Source organism: Neophocaena asiaeorientalis, unplaced genomic scaffold, assembly GCF_003031525.2.
Source record: "Neophocaena asiaeorientalis asiaeorientalis breed wild unplaced genomic scaffold, Neophocaena_asiaeorientalis_V1.1 scaffold102, whole genome shotgun sequence".
Taxonomy (NCBI): domain Eukaryota; kingdom Metazoa; phylum Chordata; class Mammalia; order Artiodactyla; family Phocoenidae; genus Neophocaena; species Neophocaena asiaeorientalis.
Window position 1 is genome coordinate 4,064,998 of NW_020175078.1, and position 18,399 is coordinate 4,083,396.

General features: G+C 35.6%; 1 protein-coding gene across 5 annotated transcripts in view; it reads right to left on the reverse strand.

The window, feature by feature from the left end:
* Positions 1 to 18,399, reverse strand: part of R3HDM1 (R3H domain containing 1) — a 177,229-nt gene that overhangs the window by 81,204 nt on the left and 77,626 nt on the right. For all 5 annotated transcript variants that reach the window (XM_024764119.1, XM_024764118.1, XM_024764117.1 and 2 more), the window contains exons 4-5: positions 5,588 to 5,702; positions 4,445 to 4,523 (exon numbers count right to left, since the gene is read on the reverse strand). In XM_024764119.1, coding sequence (XP_024619887.1) covers positions 4,445 to 4,523; positions 5,588 to 5,702 — 194 coding nt within the window. The remainder of the gene's footprint in view (positions 1 to 4,444; positions 4,524 to 5,587; positions 5,703 to 18,399) is intronic.

Consider the following 18,399-nt stretch of genomic DNA (forward strand, 5'->3'; position numbering starts at 1 on the left):
AAATGTTCTTCAGTGAATGAACTGGCATTGAAAACAAATTTCTGTTGTCTCCATGAAAGTAAACAAAATCTAACGATTTTACTAGCTATTGATACAAATTCAGGTTTTTATTTTTTTTTCCTTTCGCATGTAGATCTATGGATTGCAGAGGATTTTCTATTATTACCTGGGCCATTTATTTAAATAAGTTCCCGTACTTAGTTTACGAAATTTTCAGTTAGTAAAAAGTAGAACTTGTTAGGAAAATAGCTTTCCTAAGTTCTCAAGATTTACACTTCCTGCCTGTATCATATAGCTATGTATGTATATGATACATGTATGTATGTATATGATACTATGTATGTATATGTATATGATATATCTATAGCTTGGTCTAAGTTTCCAAATTTTCAAATCTGTAATCAAGGTTAGATATTTTGGTAATGGCCATAAGTTAAAAATTAATAATCCTTTATAGAAGCATTACATACATCAAACTAACAGACCCACAAATTCATTTTCTTAAGGCATAAGGTTTATTAGCGCATGAACCTAAAAGTAGGCACGCATTGAATTTATCATATAACCTTTAAAAATAGACCAATAAATGCTGTCTATTTATTAAAGAAATAATAAAAACAAAGATCTCAATCAAATTAACCAATAAACTACTACCTAAAGTGAAAATGAAGGGGCAAGAATCTTTTAGTTACCAGTGTTCTAGTCATTATACCAGAACTGACTTTAGAGAAAGCCTGTGCAGCTGGTATACAAGTGGCAAATAAAAAAGAAGAAAACAACAATGCTTCCATCTGACCACCCCCTTCCCAATGTTCCACATGACCTGGGTCAAATATCTGCAACAGGCAAGAAATAAGATGATTTAGACATTACCTCCAGTAAAAGTAATTTTAGGAAATATTTCAAACACAGAACAATTGTACGATATTCCCCAGAACAATACAGTTTACTTTTACAATATCCATTCTCAGGATTTATCCATGGGGCTGCTCCCCTCCATTAGCGATGTAATATAGTTGCCTATATTGTCCATGTTTCTTTAGTACACTGTGGAATTTACACAAAACGGGTATAAAATCAATACAAAAACAGGTATAAAAACCATGTGAGTGAGTGTAATCTCTATTTGGACAACTTCAGGTTCCCGGGTTCTAATCTAGTAATGAGTAGTTATTATAGTTTCCGATAATATTTCTTGAAACAGGAATTCCAGATAAACTGTTATTTAACACCTGAGGTTAAGTTTATTCATCGGGATGAGAACAAGATAAAAGATTAATGATCTGAAGAAAAAATTTGAAATAAAACGTTAGCTAAATTTTAGTATCACTAAAAGTAAGCCTGCTTAACATTTAGAAATCTCTGAGCAACATTCAATCTTGAAAAAGCTCTAATGGAAATTTGCCAGACTTATTACTAACTTTGTGCCACGTATATCTGGCAATTAATTGTGTGTCTCATTGAGAGAACACTGAGCCATCACTTAGGCAAATTTTGTTTCTCACAAAATTTAACATTAGCTACAACTTTCTAATCCACACTGACATTAGTAATAACTTATTCATTAGCCATTAAATGAATGATTCACCTATATATTTATTCAAATAAAAATGCATACACAGAAGGATTAAAGTTGTAATACATGCTACACAACATGGATGAACCTTGAAAATATTATGCTAAGTGAATGAAGCCAATCACAAAAGACCACATACATATGATTTCATTCACATGAGATATCCAAAACAAGGAAGTCTGTAGAGACAAACTAGATTAGGGTTCAGGGCATAGAGAGGTGATAGCAAAAGGGTTCAGGGTTTCTTTCTGGGGTGATGAAAAAGTCCTAAAATTGATTGTAGTAATGGTTGCACGTATCTGTGAATATACTAAAAACCATTAAATTGTACACTTTAGAAACACATATGCAGATAACTTTAAAACTTTTTCATTTATAGAGGAAAACAAGAGAATTGCACAAAAGAAAAATATTTTGGAATGTATAAATATAGATTTCTATATTTGTCCTTATTGATGTTTCTCCTACAGGCTCAGAAGAAAGAAGAATTCTGCCTGTTTAAGATCCCATCTTGTTTTACACAAACTAGCTATGTATTTTCTACCATGCTCCTATTCCTTAATCTGTTGAGTTCTAGTTTCCACCATCCTACCGCAAATGAAATGGTTTGTTAAAATAGCCAACAACTTCCTAGTTCCTCAATCTAATGGATTGTTTCATTTTACCTTTCATGATACTGTTGTCGATTGGCTGACTTCTAAGACAAGCGTTCTCATGATTCTTTTGCAATCTTTAACACCCACGGTCTCTTCCTTCACACATCTACCCTTAACACGTTGCCTTTCCACAGAACAAAGCAAGAGTCACTTCTACTGAAGACTGATGGCTGCCGATAACAGCAGCCAGGCTCATTTACCTGAAAACCAGAGCCTTTTAACTGCTGACACACTTCATCTCACTGTGGCTTTCCATCAGGCACCTCAAACTATACTTATTTATAACAGAACATGCCTTACTCCATTCAGGCTTGCCCTTATTTACTTCCCCTGTTAATGGGACTAGCTGTCAGTCCAGCCAGAAATCTAGCAGCTGTTCTGTTCTGCTCCAACGTGCCACTACTCTTCCATATCCAAATAATTACCAAGGCCTGCCACGGTACTTCTTAGATGTCTTTCGAATGTGTCCTTTCCTCTCTATTCTTCTCTATGTTCGTCAACCCACAGTCCTTGCTTCTGATCTTGGCCCCTCACTGACAAAGTAATCTTTCTAAAACATAAATCTCATTATAGCATCACCCTTTTGAAAATTCTGTCATGACTCCTCAACGTAGCATGCCATACTCAGTATTTCTCAAACGATGAACTACTGGCATCTCAAGTAAGACTATTTTTCGTCGATCATTGCATCCCTAGCTTACCAGTAGCACTCCTTACTCAGTCACCACCCCAGTGTGTTGGTACTATCCTAGGTTGAGGACAACTGCATAATCTGCCTTCATTCCTCAACAACGCCCTCCACCTCATCTTCTACAATCACTTGCCACATGCCTCCCTGCTAGAGCCAGAGTGTACAATCTTGTCTTTGCTTGGATATGCCACCTCTCTCTCGTACGACCGTGCCCTGGTGATGCTCTTGTCTCCCTCGTGCTGCTCATGTCCCAGTTTAAAGCACTCTGAATTCAAGACTCAGCTCAGGCATTATCTTTTCAGTGAAGCCTTCCCATATCCTTTCAGAGGTTGGGATCCCCTCTCTGTGCTTTTAAAGCACCCTGAAAAACTTCTTTTACAACATCTATTCTATTTTAATTACATATCGTGAGTTTTTTTTTCTAGCACACAGACATTGAATATTTTAGGGTCAGAGATTATATTTTCTTCATCTTTATATCTACAATGTTTAGCACAATGCTTAGCACATGATATATACCCAAGAAATGCCTGTTCAATGGACTAATGAATTCATCTTTCAGCTGGGACTGCTGAGGAATAAGTTTGTGGAGTTGACTGACTTCTTCCTCACCTCACACTTATACATCTTCAGCCCATACTACACGGAGACCACTTTTCATTTTGGTGGGTCCCCTTTTGGGGTTTATGTTAAATGTAAAATAGGAAATCAAGATGGTACTGAAACAATAAATCCTGAATGAAATTAAAGGTGTATCTTGAAGCAAGACATGAGATAAGGCTCAATGATACTAAAGAGAGTTGTCTGTTTTCTTTCATGTGCACCTACCCAATGAACTGAAGATTTCACAAATTTTTACTACCACTCTGGGAAGCTAACATCTGGAGGAGGGGTTCTTAACCTTCAAGTCTTCTACCCCATGAACATGTTGGTCAGATATTTTGTGGATAAACCTCTCTGTGGGGAGACTGCCTCACTGGGGTCAATGACCTGCCAAAAAGCTAAATCTATTTACCTAGTACCTTGGCAAAACAAAGGACTTCACAATTAGTTAAAGTTGTGACTCAGATAAGCACCTTAAAAATCTTTGGGCTGGAGGTTTATAAACTAAGCAAGAAGAAACAAAAATACTGCATTCAATTAAGTCCAAAAACTTGTTATAAGTGAATACACTAAGTTATCTGGTTGAGTGCTTTATCATGAGGTATATTTCTCTCTCTCCTATTTCATGATTAATGATAACTCTTCATCTCAATTAAGAGTCAAAATAGCTTGGTGATTCTGTATTTCCCCAAATTCCTAAAGAGTATGAATTATCTTTATATCATGGTGATATACATAATGCCAAAAGATATTTATACATGTGCATACAGAGGCCAACAACATCTTAGCCCTAAGAAACTAAAATGTTTCTGGTGTACTTTAAATATTTTAATCTTATTCTAACTCAGTAATGAAAACATATATAACAAAATTATGGTACTCTAGAAGCAATGTAAACCTTATAAATTTAATTTTTACCTGGGATTGTTTTTTAATGTATTTACTAAAAATTCATGTAGATCTATGCCAGTTGAATCAGTGTATTCTTGACTGGAATCTAAAAAACAACAACACAAAAACCCAGTATAAAGTTGTTTGAAACAAATCCCTTTCCCTTTACACATGATGTATATTAAAATAAAATGAGATGCCCCACATTGAAAAAAAACTGACAAAGTAGGAAAATGGAATTTATGATGAATTCAGATGACCACAATTTTGCTACTCCCATATAATGAGCATGACATGGATTTACGTAACTGTATGTCTATGTACATTCTTAAAAAAATTTATCTCTCAAATGTGCCAGTTTAATTTGTTCTAAATTCTTAAAGATCCTTTTATATACTCACCACAATCCTCATATTCAAAAATGTCTCAAGCAAAAAATCAGAATGATTTAGACAATTAACTACGTTTGAAGCAAATTGAGTCTGCTTAGTTCAGTTACAAATATAAGTGCAGGCAATAATTTGGAGATAGGCAGGAACTGTAGCTCTGAAAGAATATTTAATTAGATTTGATCCGGTCTATCACAAAAAGCTCGCTTTCAAAATGTTTCTTTACAAACATTCATGTTTATTTCTTCCCCTTAAATGTAATAGCCTTATGCTGTTTATAAAACTGGCCAACATAACTGGGTCTATAAATTAAAAAAGTATTTTTATAGACTTGTAATGATATATGATGAAGTCCCTTAAAATTTATTATAAAAGATAAACATTCTAGGTTTCCAAGAATATTCTTACTGGATACTGAACATTTTGGCATCAGCTCTCTGTATCATAAGGAATTAAAAAATATATATATTTTTAGTGGACTCAGTATTCAAATTATAGTGATTCCATTATTTCAATACAAGAGACAGACCAATAAGTGATCATGACAGTTATCTTCCTTGGTGACTTTTGCATGTGTTGCAGTTTTTTGGCTAAAGCATCTTACTGATGTTCAGCAGAACCGCCTTATGCCATTTTGCCCAGAACAGTATCATCCCTTTGGTCTGTTCAAGATCATTTTTAGTAGAAATACACTATGTAAAATTATTCAAGGGGTAAAGGATGGAATTATCGACAGTAAAACTAAAATTTTGTTTAAAAAACACAGAAATAAATTGCAAACCTCTTGATAACATTTTTCTGGGCAACTTATCACTGGCTTTTTCTTTTTCTGCTTCATCTTTTGAGGGCTTCTCCTCTTTTTCAAATGATTGTGTTAACTGGATCTGAATTTTCTCCTGTTGGAAGGTAAAATCAGTTATTAAGTGAAAATATAAAGTGATTCAGTTAATACCTCACATTTGTATTTTTTTGAGTAATACAAAATTGTATGGAGAAAAAGATTTTTATTTTATCCAATTAGATTCTTCAAACTAGAATACAACTTAAAATATTTTTACCGTTTTAATCAACTCTTGATAAAAAATGTTAAAATTAAGGCTTTGAGTTGAATTTATCAATTGAAACATATCCTGAAAATTATCTTAGAGAAAATAAATGTTTTTTTAAGAATAGTTTAAATGAATCTACTTGTAAAACCCTTGGAGGACAGAACAAAGGTCTTTTTAACCTTTTTTTTTTTTCAGTGGAGATGCCACGGTCAAGCAAAAGTATGACAATTATCATCAATCATGACAATAGGAACATATGAGTCAGGTCAACACTTATCAAAAAATACTTTGAGTGTCCATTATAAATTCATATTTCTTCATTTTCTTGCCACATAAAACTGTAAATAAAAACTTTCCAAAACCAAATCCCCCACTTTGCTTATATCCTATTTGAGCCTACTATCACTGTTCCTCCTTCAATCACCACAAAGTTGTTTTAGAAAGATTTCAAACAAAATTGTTTTCCCTAGTGATATGTAATATTTACTTGTAAAGTAACCATATTCTCTAAGACTGAAAAGGAGAACTATGTCTACATTTTATTTTTGAAACAATGTCATTACATGCAATTTCAGAACCCAAAGGAATTACTGGAAATTAATTCATATAGCTCAAATAGATAAAAATCACATAGCTCTGTTTGTTTATTCAGGCAAACTTATAAAGAAAGGCAGACTAACTTCCAGACCATTTCTACTAAAGATAAAGGTACAGCCTATATGCAGGCTAAATTACTGTATACAGTTGTTCTTTAGAGATGAAAAATATTAATCAATTACTTTGCTTTTCTAGGTGAGGGTTGGTGGTGATGGTAGGTGCGATAAGTCAATATTGAAGAAGATATAAATTTCAGGATTCTTAAACTTGCAGCCACCAGGATTTCTATTACCCATTTTCTCCCCACATAATTTTTTTCAAAATAGTATTTGGCAGAAGAATTTCAGATCAAATACATACATATTTTTTCCTATGGGGTTGCTGACTGCTATTTTCATCTTTTTTCAACTCTGCTTCCCATTCCATCCCAGTTCAAAGTTGTGCTCAGGATATAGGACAAAAGCTATGCACTGGCAATTTCCACTAAAATGATGAACACCTGCTTTAAGCCCTCCTTTGTCTTGTTTACCAAACCTCATACGTTAATCAATGTCATACGTTCATCAACCAGTCATTTTTCTCATTATGACTCATTTTCTAATCCACTTTCCTCATTCTTTTTTAACTGTAAAATAGATATTTAAAAATGAATCCCAGAACTATGCTTCAGAAGTAGAATATTTAGAAGTTCTCCTGACTTACAGCTTCTCTATTGCTGTTACTCAAGGATAATCTATAAAATCCAGGCTGGAAGAAAAGATTTCACATTTACAACTTCACTAAAAGGCACTTATAATGACTATCAGATTTCATTTCCAAATTCTCTTTCTAAAGTCACATATTTTAATTACAGATATTAAACTATTTATCAAGATGAACTGTATTTAAAAATCCAGTATGCATAATGTACTGAGGCTTGTCTTCAGTTGGTACTGAGCCCTTGTTTTCAGTAGCAAATAAACAAGACATATTTTAAATGCCTAAGTCCTTATACACAAACTCTCCTGACTATAAATAACTCAAATGAGAGCAATATCTCCATAGGTAGCTGTAATTCCTTTACTCTTCACTTTGTAATTGACATCATTTATTGAGGTCACTTCCCTCTCATTAGCTCTCATCAGACACAAATGACATCTGTCTTTTAATTGCCTCTCAACCTTTCGAACAATGAGTTTTATTCCAGATTAATTCCTCAAAAATCACATTCTGAAGCAAGCATTATTAGTTGGAAAGTATCTCTGCCGTCAAGGATTTGATACTAGTACATTTTATAAGAAATAACTTATTTTCCAATTCCCAGTCAGATGCAATTTAGTGAACTCAAGACTGGGAAAAAGACTTTCTATCAAAAAGAATATCTTTTGTTCAGAGAGGGTAATAATAGGTTATTATCCCAAAAGAAAAAGTTAACTGTATCCAAGAGAAACTGAGAAAGACTGTATTACGTGGAATAACTGAACTCTGGCATAACCACCTTATTCATTATCCAAATGCTGTAACTCAGCTGTTTTGAACAATATATACATTAATATACAACATATACTTCTTATATTAATTTTTTCTCATAAATTTTCACTAGACAAATTTATGCAGTACTATAAGAACCCTCTCCCCCCTTCTGCCTCCCACAATAATTTTTCAGATAGGTGAAATGTACCAAATAAAACCAAAGATCATGTCTGTTACAGTTTTTCTCAAAAAAGGCACCTTTTCTGGACTAACAGTCTTATGAATGCCTGACCCTTCTCATTTCCTCTATCTCCTTGGACTAATTATTCCAAGAGGCTAAGATGGTATAACATTTTGGTCAACAAAACGAAGAAACTAATTTTCAAAAAACATTACATTGCCAACTGCTCCACCCTGAACAGGTGCATTCTTTACTCTGAATGTACAAAACAACTTTTAAAAATCAAAAGTAAATTTTGAACCCTATGTTGCTTGACACTTGAACAAATTTCAAAGGAAACTGATATTAAGTGCATTGACAATAAATAATCTATCAAAAAAATCCTTTTGTTATAATTCAGAGACAGAGTTGTAGTGCTTTTAAAAACAGAACACATTCTAAATATGTGACAACTATCTTCAGTATCTATAGGCTTCTGACGTCATCATCTTCTAAATCAAGGCAAAGCATAACAGTCTTTGCTTGAATTAACAAACGTACAATTAGCATTAAAAAAAAAAAAAGACATACAACCTGTCATGACTTTTTTTCTCTTTTCCTTTATTCAGTCATGTGTCTTAACCACAAAATTGCCTCAATTCTTTGGAAACTAATTGTTGGAATACAGAGGGATTTTAGGTTATTCAAACTCTTAAAAAGTAGAACAAGCCACAGCCAAAGTTATCACATTGATAAACACTGGTAGAGGGTCCAAAAATAATTATATGTAAATGTCCAAACGTAGAATAAGACAAAGATCAATCCATAACTGAGATTAACAGAAAAGTAAAGTCATAGCATTAAAAAGAATATAAAAAGCAAAAACCAAACTATTTGCTTGAGCCTTGGTAGTTCTATACTTTGCAAACATAGACAGAAGAGGAATTAGAAATATTAGACAACTATTAGAGCCACGCTAATATGAAAACTGACTTCACCACGCATTCAGGTTAAGTAAAATGATATGTAAGCAGAAGTCTTAGGTAGTCTCCTCTTCACACTCAAGAGGTGTTTGACAAATTTCTAAAAGCCAAAATCAAATTTGGGCAAATTCAAGGGCAAATTTCATCACAATCACATTAACTGGAAGTAGTACTTTAATATAACTTTTCCATAACAACTTATAATTCCCTTAAAGCCATATTCTCAGTTAATTATACGATCTCTAAGTTTTTCCAGTGAGAAATCATTGCACTAAGCCTTAGACTTAGTAGTTTCACTTAGTAAAAACATATATAACACACGTACATGCACATCCAAATTTTATTTAACATTATGAAAAAATGTTCTCCAGGAAGCAGGTTTTTCCCATAACTTTAAATAATTAATTTTTTTCTTTTTTAATTTTGCTTATTGCTTTTGGTTTTTTTACCTGGTTCTCCTGTGATATCTCTGCTGTAGGGGGTGGTGGAGATTCTTCACACACTGCAAGGCTCCGAACTAGCTTTAACTTTGAGCTTGACTAAAGAAAAGTATTTAAAATTAACGCTACATTCCATAAATCTAGGGCATATCCAAAAGCCCCCTAGAGTTTCTTAAGTTTCTTTATAATAGTTTCTGCCATGTACAGACGTAGGTGAAATGTGCAAGTTAAATATATCATTAAATACCATTAAAACCTTTTGTTATGAGGGAAAACAATAACTGCAGTTTTGAAAATAACAGTAATAGCAAGAATGGGAATAACTCCAATCTCAAAACCCAAAGAATGATGAGAAAGCCATTTTCTCTACAGATGAAGAACCATTAAAGATATAAAAGCAGTGCACAAAAGCGACTAGGCAAGACAAAAACCCCAAATAAAACAAAATAAGCTTTCTGCCCCAAAGAAAATATGACAAAACTAAACTGAATGCAGTGCTCTATGAAAACAAAGATTCATCAAGCATGAAGGCCCTTGGCATGCCAGCACAAAATATTTACTATACCTTAGACCTTTTTCCTGTCTGTCCAAATGACTGCAGTGGCCGCTGAATACACAAGAAACATTTGTATTAAATTTCATACTGAAACAGAAAGATTGCTTCTTAGTTCATAATCCTAAACCACAGAGAAACTAACTGCACAAAGAATGGAAAACGAGGAAATCAAAGTTGGTTTCAGGTAAAGAAGTACTGATTCCTCCCAAAAGCACACTTGCAGAAGATTCTCTAAAATCCTTCTGTGGGTTGGCATGTCCTTTAAGTGAGCAAATAGCCACAATTTCTGTGTTAATTGAGCTAAATTGAATTTATAAGGTAAATTCTTAGACAGTAGCAAAATAAAATATACTTCTTTGGTATTCTATAACATATTACACTTTAGCCAAGGTTAGGGGGAAAAAAACCCCACAAAAGTCCTGAGGAATTTTAAGTGGCTGTGCTCAGCGAAGTTCCAAACTTACTAAGGAGAATGTTTCAAATGCCCATTGAGTCAGGGTACAACCACCTCTCTACTGAGCCTTTTCAGCACTGTACTTCATAGTACACCCCCAGTTTACTAGCACGGAATCCTACTTGCCTACTCTAGGGTAAGGCAATGAAGCAGAAATGAAGAAAAGTGGGCAAGCTTCTCAATCACGCGAATGGGGAACCCACTGGGGTGAGTAGCTCTAGTCTGTGATACCAGGCTTTGGCTTGGGAAAGCAGCTGAAGTCCCTGTGAACCGAAGCCAGACAGGTTTTCTTTCCTTCCACCTCCTTCTAATCTACTTGTTTAACACCAACCCCAAACAGTACAAGGTCCAGGTATCTATCATTTATACTCAATGCCAGGGAGCCAGTTTGGTATCAAACATAAAACAAAGTCCTTAATACCTAGATCAGTATGCTTCACATATGAAAAAAAGCCACCATTTCATTCTAACATCCGAAAAAACCTTCCTTGTAGACCAACAGAAATGAGAATCTACAGTACCAGGGTGTTGTCTCCCATTTTGAGGCTAAAGTTCTTGAGATAAGAAGCACTATATTCTTGGGAATTTTGACCCTGGATTATCCAACGTTAAAAATCAGCAGTAACAACAACAAAATGAAAATAGAAAAAAAAAGAAAAATGATCTTGTTTCTTACAGAGAAGAAAATGGTACAGATGTATGAACAAATGCACATGGCATTACTGCCTAAGAGAGCTTTTGCATGTTGCTTCTGTCTTCTCTATTTACTCACTTCTTTAATTTAATCAAGAGGATTTCTGTTACTCGCAACTAAAAACAGAATTAAAAGAAGTTATGTTACATAGAGTAAGGGTTTACAGGAAAAAAAAAAATCCGAGAAAAGTCAATAGATGAATACGAGCAAAATGCACATGACTAAATGAGTTCTAAGGCAGCAGAAAAGAATTTACGATTTACTCCAGTCCTCTGCTTTAATCCCTTATAATTCTACGTATCAAGGGCACAGCACTTTCTCTTAAAAGTTTTTTTAAAAATAAGAGAGATGATTAACTGACAAGTAAAAGCTGCATTCACATGTAGGACTGGATTTAAATTTCTGGCTTTGCTTCTTATGAATAGGTGACCCTGGTCAAGTTATTTCAGTTTACTTTTACCGGTATAAAAGTTAATATTGTTTGTATTAATTCTCAAGGTTCCTGAAAAAGTTCAGTGAAAGGGTAGATTAAAAAAAAAGGAGGGGGGGGTTGGGAGAGGCTGTATATTGTCCCTACAGTAATGTTTTAGAATTTTCAATGACTTACACATGCATTAACCGTCTCAGTTTTAATTCATAAGAAAACTTTGATGAAGGAAGATTAAAAAAGAAAAATCGGGCTTCCCTGGTGGCGCAGTGGTTGGGAGTCCGCCTGCTGATGCGGGGGACGCGGGTTCGTACCCCGGTCCATGAGGATCCCATGTGCTGCGGAGCGGCTGGGCCTGTGAGCCATGGCTGCTGAGCCTGCGTGTCCGGAGCCTGTGCTCCGCAACGGGAGAGGCCACAGCGGTGAGAGGCCCGCGTACCGAAGGAAAAAAAAAAAAAAGAAAAAAGAAAAGAAAAATCAAAGAGGGGTAAAATTATCTCACTGTGACTTAATATGTTCTAAGCTCCTGCTGTAAGCCACTCTGTGCCAGGCACTAGGCCTATAAAGATGAATAAGACACAATTGTTGGTCTCAAGAGCCTTATAGTCCAGTATCAGAGTTACTGAATAGTCAAACAGAACCCAAGATCTTTAGAATCTTAGTCCTGTGTACTTTATATCACACACCTATAAAACATCTTGCTGTGAGTCAAATACTACTTGCGAGAGAGAGAATTCTAAAGATGGCCTCCTAACAGGCCCCTCCTCTGGTAATTTAATCGAACTCCAATCTAAAGAATGTTGTGAAGGGATTCTGCAGATGTAATTAAAGTCCCAAATCAGTTGATCTTAACATACAGATAATTCAGCTGGGTCTGACCCAATCAAGTGAGCCCTTTAAAAGCTGAGAGCATTCTTCTGTTGGGAGTGGGGCGACAGATCAGATTCAAAGGGTGAGAAGGACCTGACACTGCACAGCTGGCTTTGAAGATGGAGGGGACAGATGAAGAGGCCTACAGGCAGCCTCCAGGGGCACAGAGTGGCCCTTGGCCGACTGTCAGCCAGGAAACATGGACCTCAGACCTCCAGCTGCAAAACACTGAGGTGCCATTGTTGTCGGAATGAGTGTAAAGACAAATTCTTCCCCAGAGTCTTCAGATAAGGGCCCAGCCTGGCCAACCCCTTGGATTTCAGCCTTGAGAAACCCTAAATAGAACTCAGCTGAGCTCAACTAACTTCTAGTCTACGTAACTGTGAGCTGATAACTGGGCATTGTTTTAAGCCTCTAAGTTTGTGGTAATATGCGACGCAGCAACAGAAAACGAATACACTGCTACGTAAGTAAACTATATACTGCCAAAGTGGCATTATTCAACAAAAATCACTTATTATTTCATTTCAAATAGCAAAGAACCAAAATTACATAATAAATACCAGAAAATCTACCATATACGCACGCACACACAACAACAAAGCAGAGAAAACAAGTTTGGCATTAAATAAGAATAAATTACTTTTTAAATGAATTTAGTTATTTAAAGCATGCCTTTCACTTTTCTAGCCCCATTTTTTTTTCTTTAATTTTTGACCCTGGATTAAGCAGGTTACATATATATTTAGATTAAGTAGGTTACATATATTTAGATTTTAGCCTAGCCCAAGCCAAGTCTCCTTGTCAATTTTTTTTTTTATTGTGGAAAAATACACAGGAAATTTACCATCTTAACCATTTTTAAGTGTGCAGTTCAGTAGTATTAAATACATTCATAATGTTGTGTCACCATCAGCACAATCCATAGTCGTAACTCTTTTCATCTCATAAAACTGAAACTCTGTACCCATTAAACATTAACTCCCCATCTCCTCTCATTCCAAGCTCTGGCAACTACCATGCTACTGTCTGTCTCTTATGATTTTTTAAAAAATTAATTAATTAATTTATTTATTTATGGCCGTGTTGGTCTTCATTTCTGTGCGAGGGCTTTCTCTAGTTGTGGCGAGCGGGGGCCACTCTTCATCGCGGTGCGCGGGCCTCTCACTATTGCGGCCTCTCTTGCTGCGGAGCACAGGCTCCAGACGCGCAGGTTCAGTAGTTGTGGCTCACGGGACTAGTTGCTCCGCGGCATGTGGGATCCTCCCAGACCAGGGCTCAAACCCGTGTCCCCTGTATTGGCAGGCAGGTTCTCAACCACTGGGCCACCAGGGAAGCCCTCAGCATTGACTCTTCTTGGAAATACCACGTTATCTCTCTGGAAAAAGTGAACTGTTCCAGTAACTTTCTTCCTGCTGTCTGCAAGGACAAGATCAGCATGTCACTGCTCTGGGATGCATGTTTCTGTTGTATACATCACAGCGGGCCTGTGATCCTGGAAGATGCCAAGGGGCAATAATCATTTGATTAGAGTAGCTTCCACAGCTTAACAGCTGTTTTCAGTGTTGTTCAAAGTTCTGCCCACAGACTGTCAACGGGCAACACCTGGGAGCTTGCTGAGGTGCAGAATCTTGGCAGTCTCACCCCACACCTTCTTCAATCTCTTTTGTGGTTTTACAGTCTTCATCCTTTGCCTCCTTAAAGGTGTTGATTTTAAATGGATCTGGCATCTCTGGCTCTGTGGCCCCTTCCCTCTTGGGTGTGCAGTTTATAGCAGGCATCCCTGGGCAATGGGGTGTCTTGGAGGTGGGGCTGGGACTGAGAAAGCTCCCTTGGCTGGCCCCTTTGGTGCCCTAAGAAATCATCGCCAAAACCAAAGTCATAAAGCTTTCCCTCAATGTTTTCTTCTAAGAGTTTTAGGGTTTTATAGCTCTTAGGTTTTTGATCCATTTTGCGTTAATTTTTGTTTATGGTCTTAGGTAAGAGTCCAACTTCATTCTTCTGCATGTGGATATCTAGTTTTCCCAGCACCATTTTTTAAAAGACTGTCCTTTCTCCATGGACTTGGCACCCTTGTCAAAAATTGTTTGATCATATACACAAGGACTTATTCCTGGGCTCTCTATTCTATTCCACTGGCCTATGTGTCTGTCTTTATGCCAGCACCACATTGTTTTGATTACTGTAGCTTTGCAGTAAGTTTTGAAGTCATGAAGTGTGACTCTTCCAGTTTTGTTCTTTTTCAAGACTGTTTTGACTATTCCGAGTTCTCTGAGGTTCCATATGAATTTCAGGATGGGGTTTTCTAGTTCTGCAAAAATGACATTTGGGTTTTGATAGGATAATTACATTGAATTTCTAGATCACTTTGGGTAGCATTGACATTTTAACAATATTAAGTTTTCCAATCCATGAACATAAATGTGTTTTAATTTAGTTATGTCATCTGTAATTTCTTTCAGCAATGCTTTGTAGTTTTCATAGTACAAGACTTTCAACTCCTTGATTAATTTCTAAGTATTTTATTTTTTAATGCTATTGTAGATGAAATTGCTTTTGTAATTTCCTTTTCAGATTGTTCATTGTTAGTGTATAGAAATGCAACTGATTTTTGTGCACTGACTTTGTGTCCTGCTACTTTACCTGAATTCATTTATTAGTTCTAACAGGTTTTTTTTTGAACATGTGTGGAATCTTTAGGGTTTTTGTTTTTTTTTTTTAACTTTTTTATATTGGAGTGTAGTTGATTGACAATGTTGTGTTAGTTTCAGGTGTTAGGGTTTTATACATATAATATCATGTCATTTTCACAGATAATTTTACTTCTTCCTTTCCAATTTGGATGGCTTTTATTTCTTTCTTGTATAATTGCTCTTAGAATTTCCAGTACCATGTTAAATAGAAATGGTAAAAGTGGGCATCCTTACCTTGTTCTTAATCTTAGAGGAAAAGCTTTCAGTGTTTCACCATTGAGCATGAAGCTCAATGTGGGTTTTTCATATATGGATTTTATTGTGTTGACGTAGTTTCCTTCTATTCCTAGTTTTATGAGTGTAAGAACAAAAAATCTTAATAGGTTGTTGTGTTCAATTATGATGATCAGGTTACCTCCCCCCCCACGCCCCCCACCTTCATTCAGTTAATATGGTATACTGCATTGGTTGATTTTCATATGCTGAACCATCCTTGGAACCCACTTGGTCATGGTGTGTAATTCTCTTAATATGCTGCTGAATTCAGTTGGCTAGTATTTTGTTGAAGATTTTTGCATCAATGTTTATAAGTGATAGTGGTCTGTAGTTTTTTCTTGCAGTGTCTTTGTCTGGCTTTGGTATCAGGGTAATGCTGGACACATAGAAAAATAAGTTACAAAGTATTCCCTGCTCTATAATTTTTTGGTAAAAGTTTGGGAACTATTGGTGTTAGTTCTTCTTCAAATACTTGGTAGAATTCCTCAGATCTAGGGCTCTTCTCTGTCAGGCGATTTTGATTCAATCTCCTTATCAGTTATATGTCAATTCAGATTTTCTGTTCTTTGTGATTTAGTCTTGGTAGGTTTCGTGTTTCTAGGAATTTGTCTATTTCATTAGATTATCCAATATGTTGGTCTGCAATTGTTCATAGTACCCTCTTTTAATCCTTTTTATTTTATAGAATAGATAGTAATGTCCATACTTTCTTTTTTTTTTTTTGCGATATGCAGGCCTTTCACTGCTGTGGCCTCTCCCATTGCGGAGCACAGGCTCCGGATGTGCAGGCCCAGTGGCCATGGCTCACGGGCCCAGCCGCTCCGTGGCATGTAGGATCTTCCCGGACCGGGGCACAAACCCCTGTCCCCTGCATTGGCAGGCGGACTCTCAACCACTGCGCCACCAGGGAAGCCCCATACTTTCATTTTTTATTTTAGTAATTTGAGGTTTTATCCCTGGGTTCTTTTTCTTTTTTTCTCTGGTTCTCTCTTTTTTTCTGGGATCATCTAGCTAAAGGCTTGTCAATTTTGTTGACCTTTTTGAAAAACCAAATTTTGGTTTCATTAATTTATCTCTATAGTTTTCTTTTCACTTTTAACAGAATTTCATTCATCGTCACAGTAAAAATTTAGCAGCTCCTTTAGCAGACTTTTACTACTTCAGAAAGATCCTAATTAAATTAGAATTTATAAGGCTTAGGGCTAAAGATGCCAATTTATAATTTACATTGTTTGATACTACAGTGTAGGACAGGAATTAGGCCAATAAATGGGTTCAGAATATGAAACATCCCTAATATAATTTCAGTTTGAAACTGATATTAATACACTGTCAGAGCTACTAGCTCCTTGCTTAGAGAAAAACTGAGGTTCAATAATAAATGGTTAAGGTGTAATATTACAATAAACACAGACTGCTTTTTAACATACTGCCCTGTAGATCAACTTCGAGGGCAAAGAAAAACAAGCATAACTGATGATTTCAGTACTTTGGTCTTTTGTTTACAATAAAAGAACTTTAAACAAATTTAAAATTTATTTCAGAATATGGATCTGGAAGGATCCTCAAAACATTACCCATGTCTTAATTGCTATCCCAAACCAGAGACCTTTACAATCAGTAACAAAAGAAGCAAAAATCTAAATCCATGTAGTCAACTTAATATTAAGGAATAATCTATAGGTTTTGTTTTCTAATGTTTCTTTGCTTATCATAATGGCTCTGTCTCTCCTTTTTTTTTTTTTTTGGCTGCACCATGCAGCATGCAGGATCTTAGTTCCCCAACCAGTGATCAAACTCATGCCACCTCAGTGGAAGCGTGGAGTCCTAGCCATTGGACTGCTAGGGAATTCCCCATAATGTCTCTTTTGGTCTAATATTTTCAGTAATCTTCTTTGCTATCTTTGTACTGCTAGGACGAGTTTAGATCTGTTTAAAGTTTATTATGAAAGAAAATAAAGGAAAAAAAACAAAAGCACTGAAATCATGAACTATGAGATTTATGTATTGCTAAGAAAGAACAAAATAATCTTTATGAGTTGTACTGTGTTTTCATAAAACTAACTACCAATTAATATCACTCAATTAAGAGTAAATCTAACTTATTTCAAAAAGAGGATCATTTTTTATTTGTAATTATTATGAACAAAATTAATGATAACAGTTGACACCTTTCAACTAACGCTCTTAATATACTTTGAAGACCTTACTAATTCTCACTACTTTTCAAGATAATGTTAATTATATTTTTTTAATAATTTTTTTGATGTGGATCATTTTTAAAGTCTTTATAGAATTTGTTATTATATTGCTTCTGTTTTATGTTTTGGTTTTTTGGCCCCGAGGCATGTGGGATCTTAGCTCCTCAACCAGGGATCGAACCCCCACCCCTTGCATTTGAAGGCGACTGTTAACTGCTGGACGGACAGGGAAGTCCCCAATGGTAATTATTGAGAGAAGATAATGAATTGAAGTGTAAATGTCAGCTAAAGGTCAAGAATAGTAAGAACAAAAGACGCCCAGGCTGATATTTTCTACCGGAATAACAGAAAACAACAAAGTTTTCTGAGTTGACAGAGTGGACTTTTAAAAAACATCAATAAACTGACAAACCACCCCCAATCACTAATTTGTTTATACCATTTAATGCTCTGGGCAAAAAGGCACAGGATTAAAAACCCAAAGGCTGTGGAATCTAAAATTGACACAAATGAACTTATTTACAAAACAGAAACAGACTCACAGACTTAGAAAAACAAACTTATGGTTACCAAAGGGGAAGGGGGGGGAGGGATAAATTAGGAGGTTGGGATTAACATATACACACTACTATATATAAAAGAGATAAACAACAAGGACCTACTGCACAGCACACGGAACTCTACTCAATACTCTGCAATAGCCTATATGGGAAAAGAATATGAAACAGAATAGATATCCGT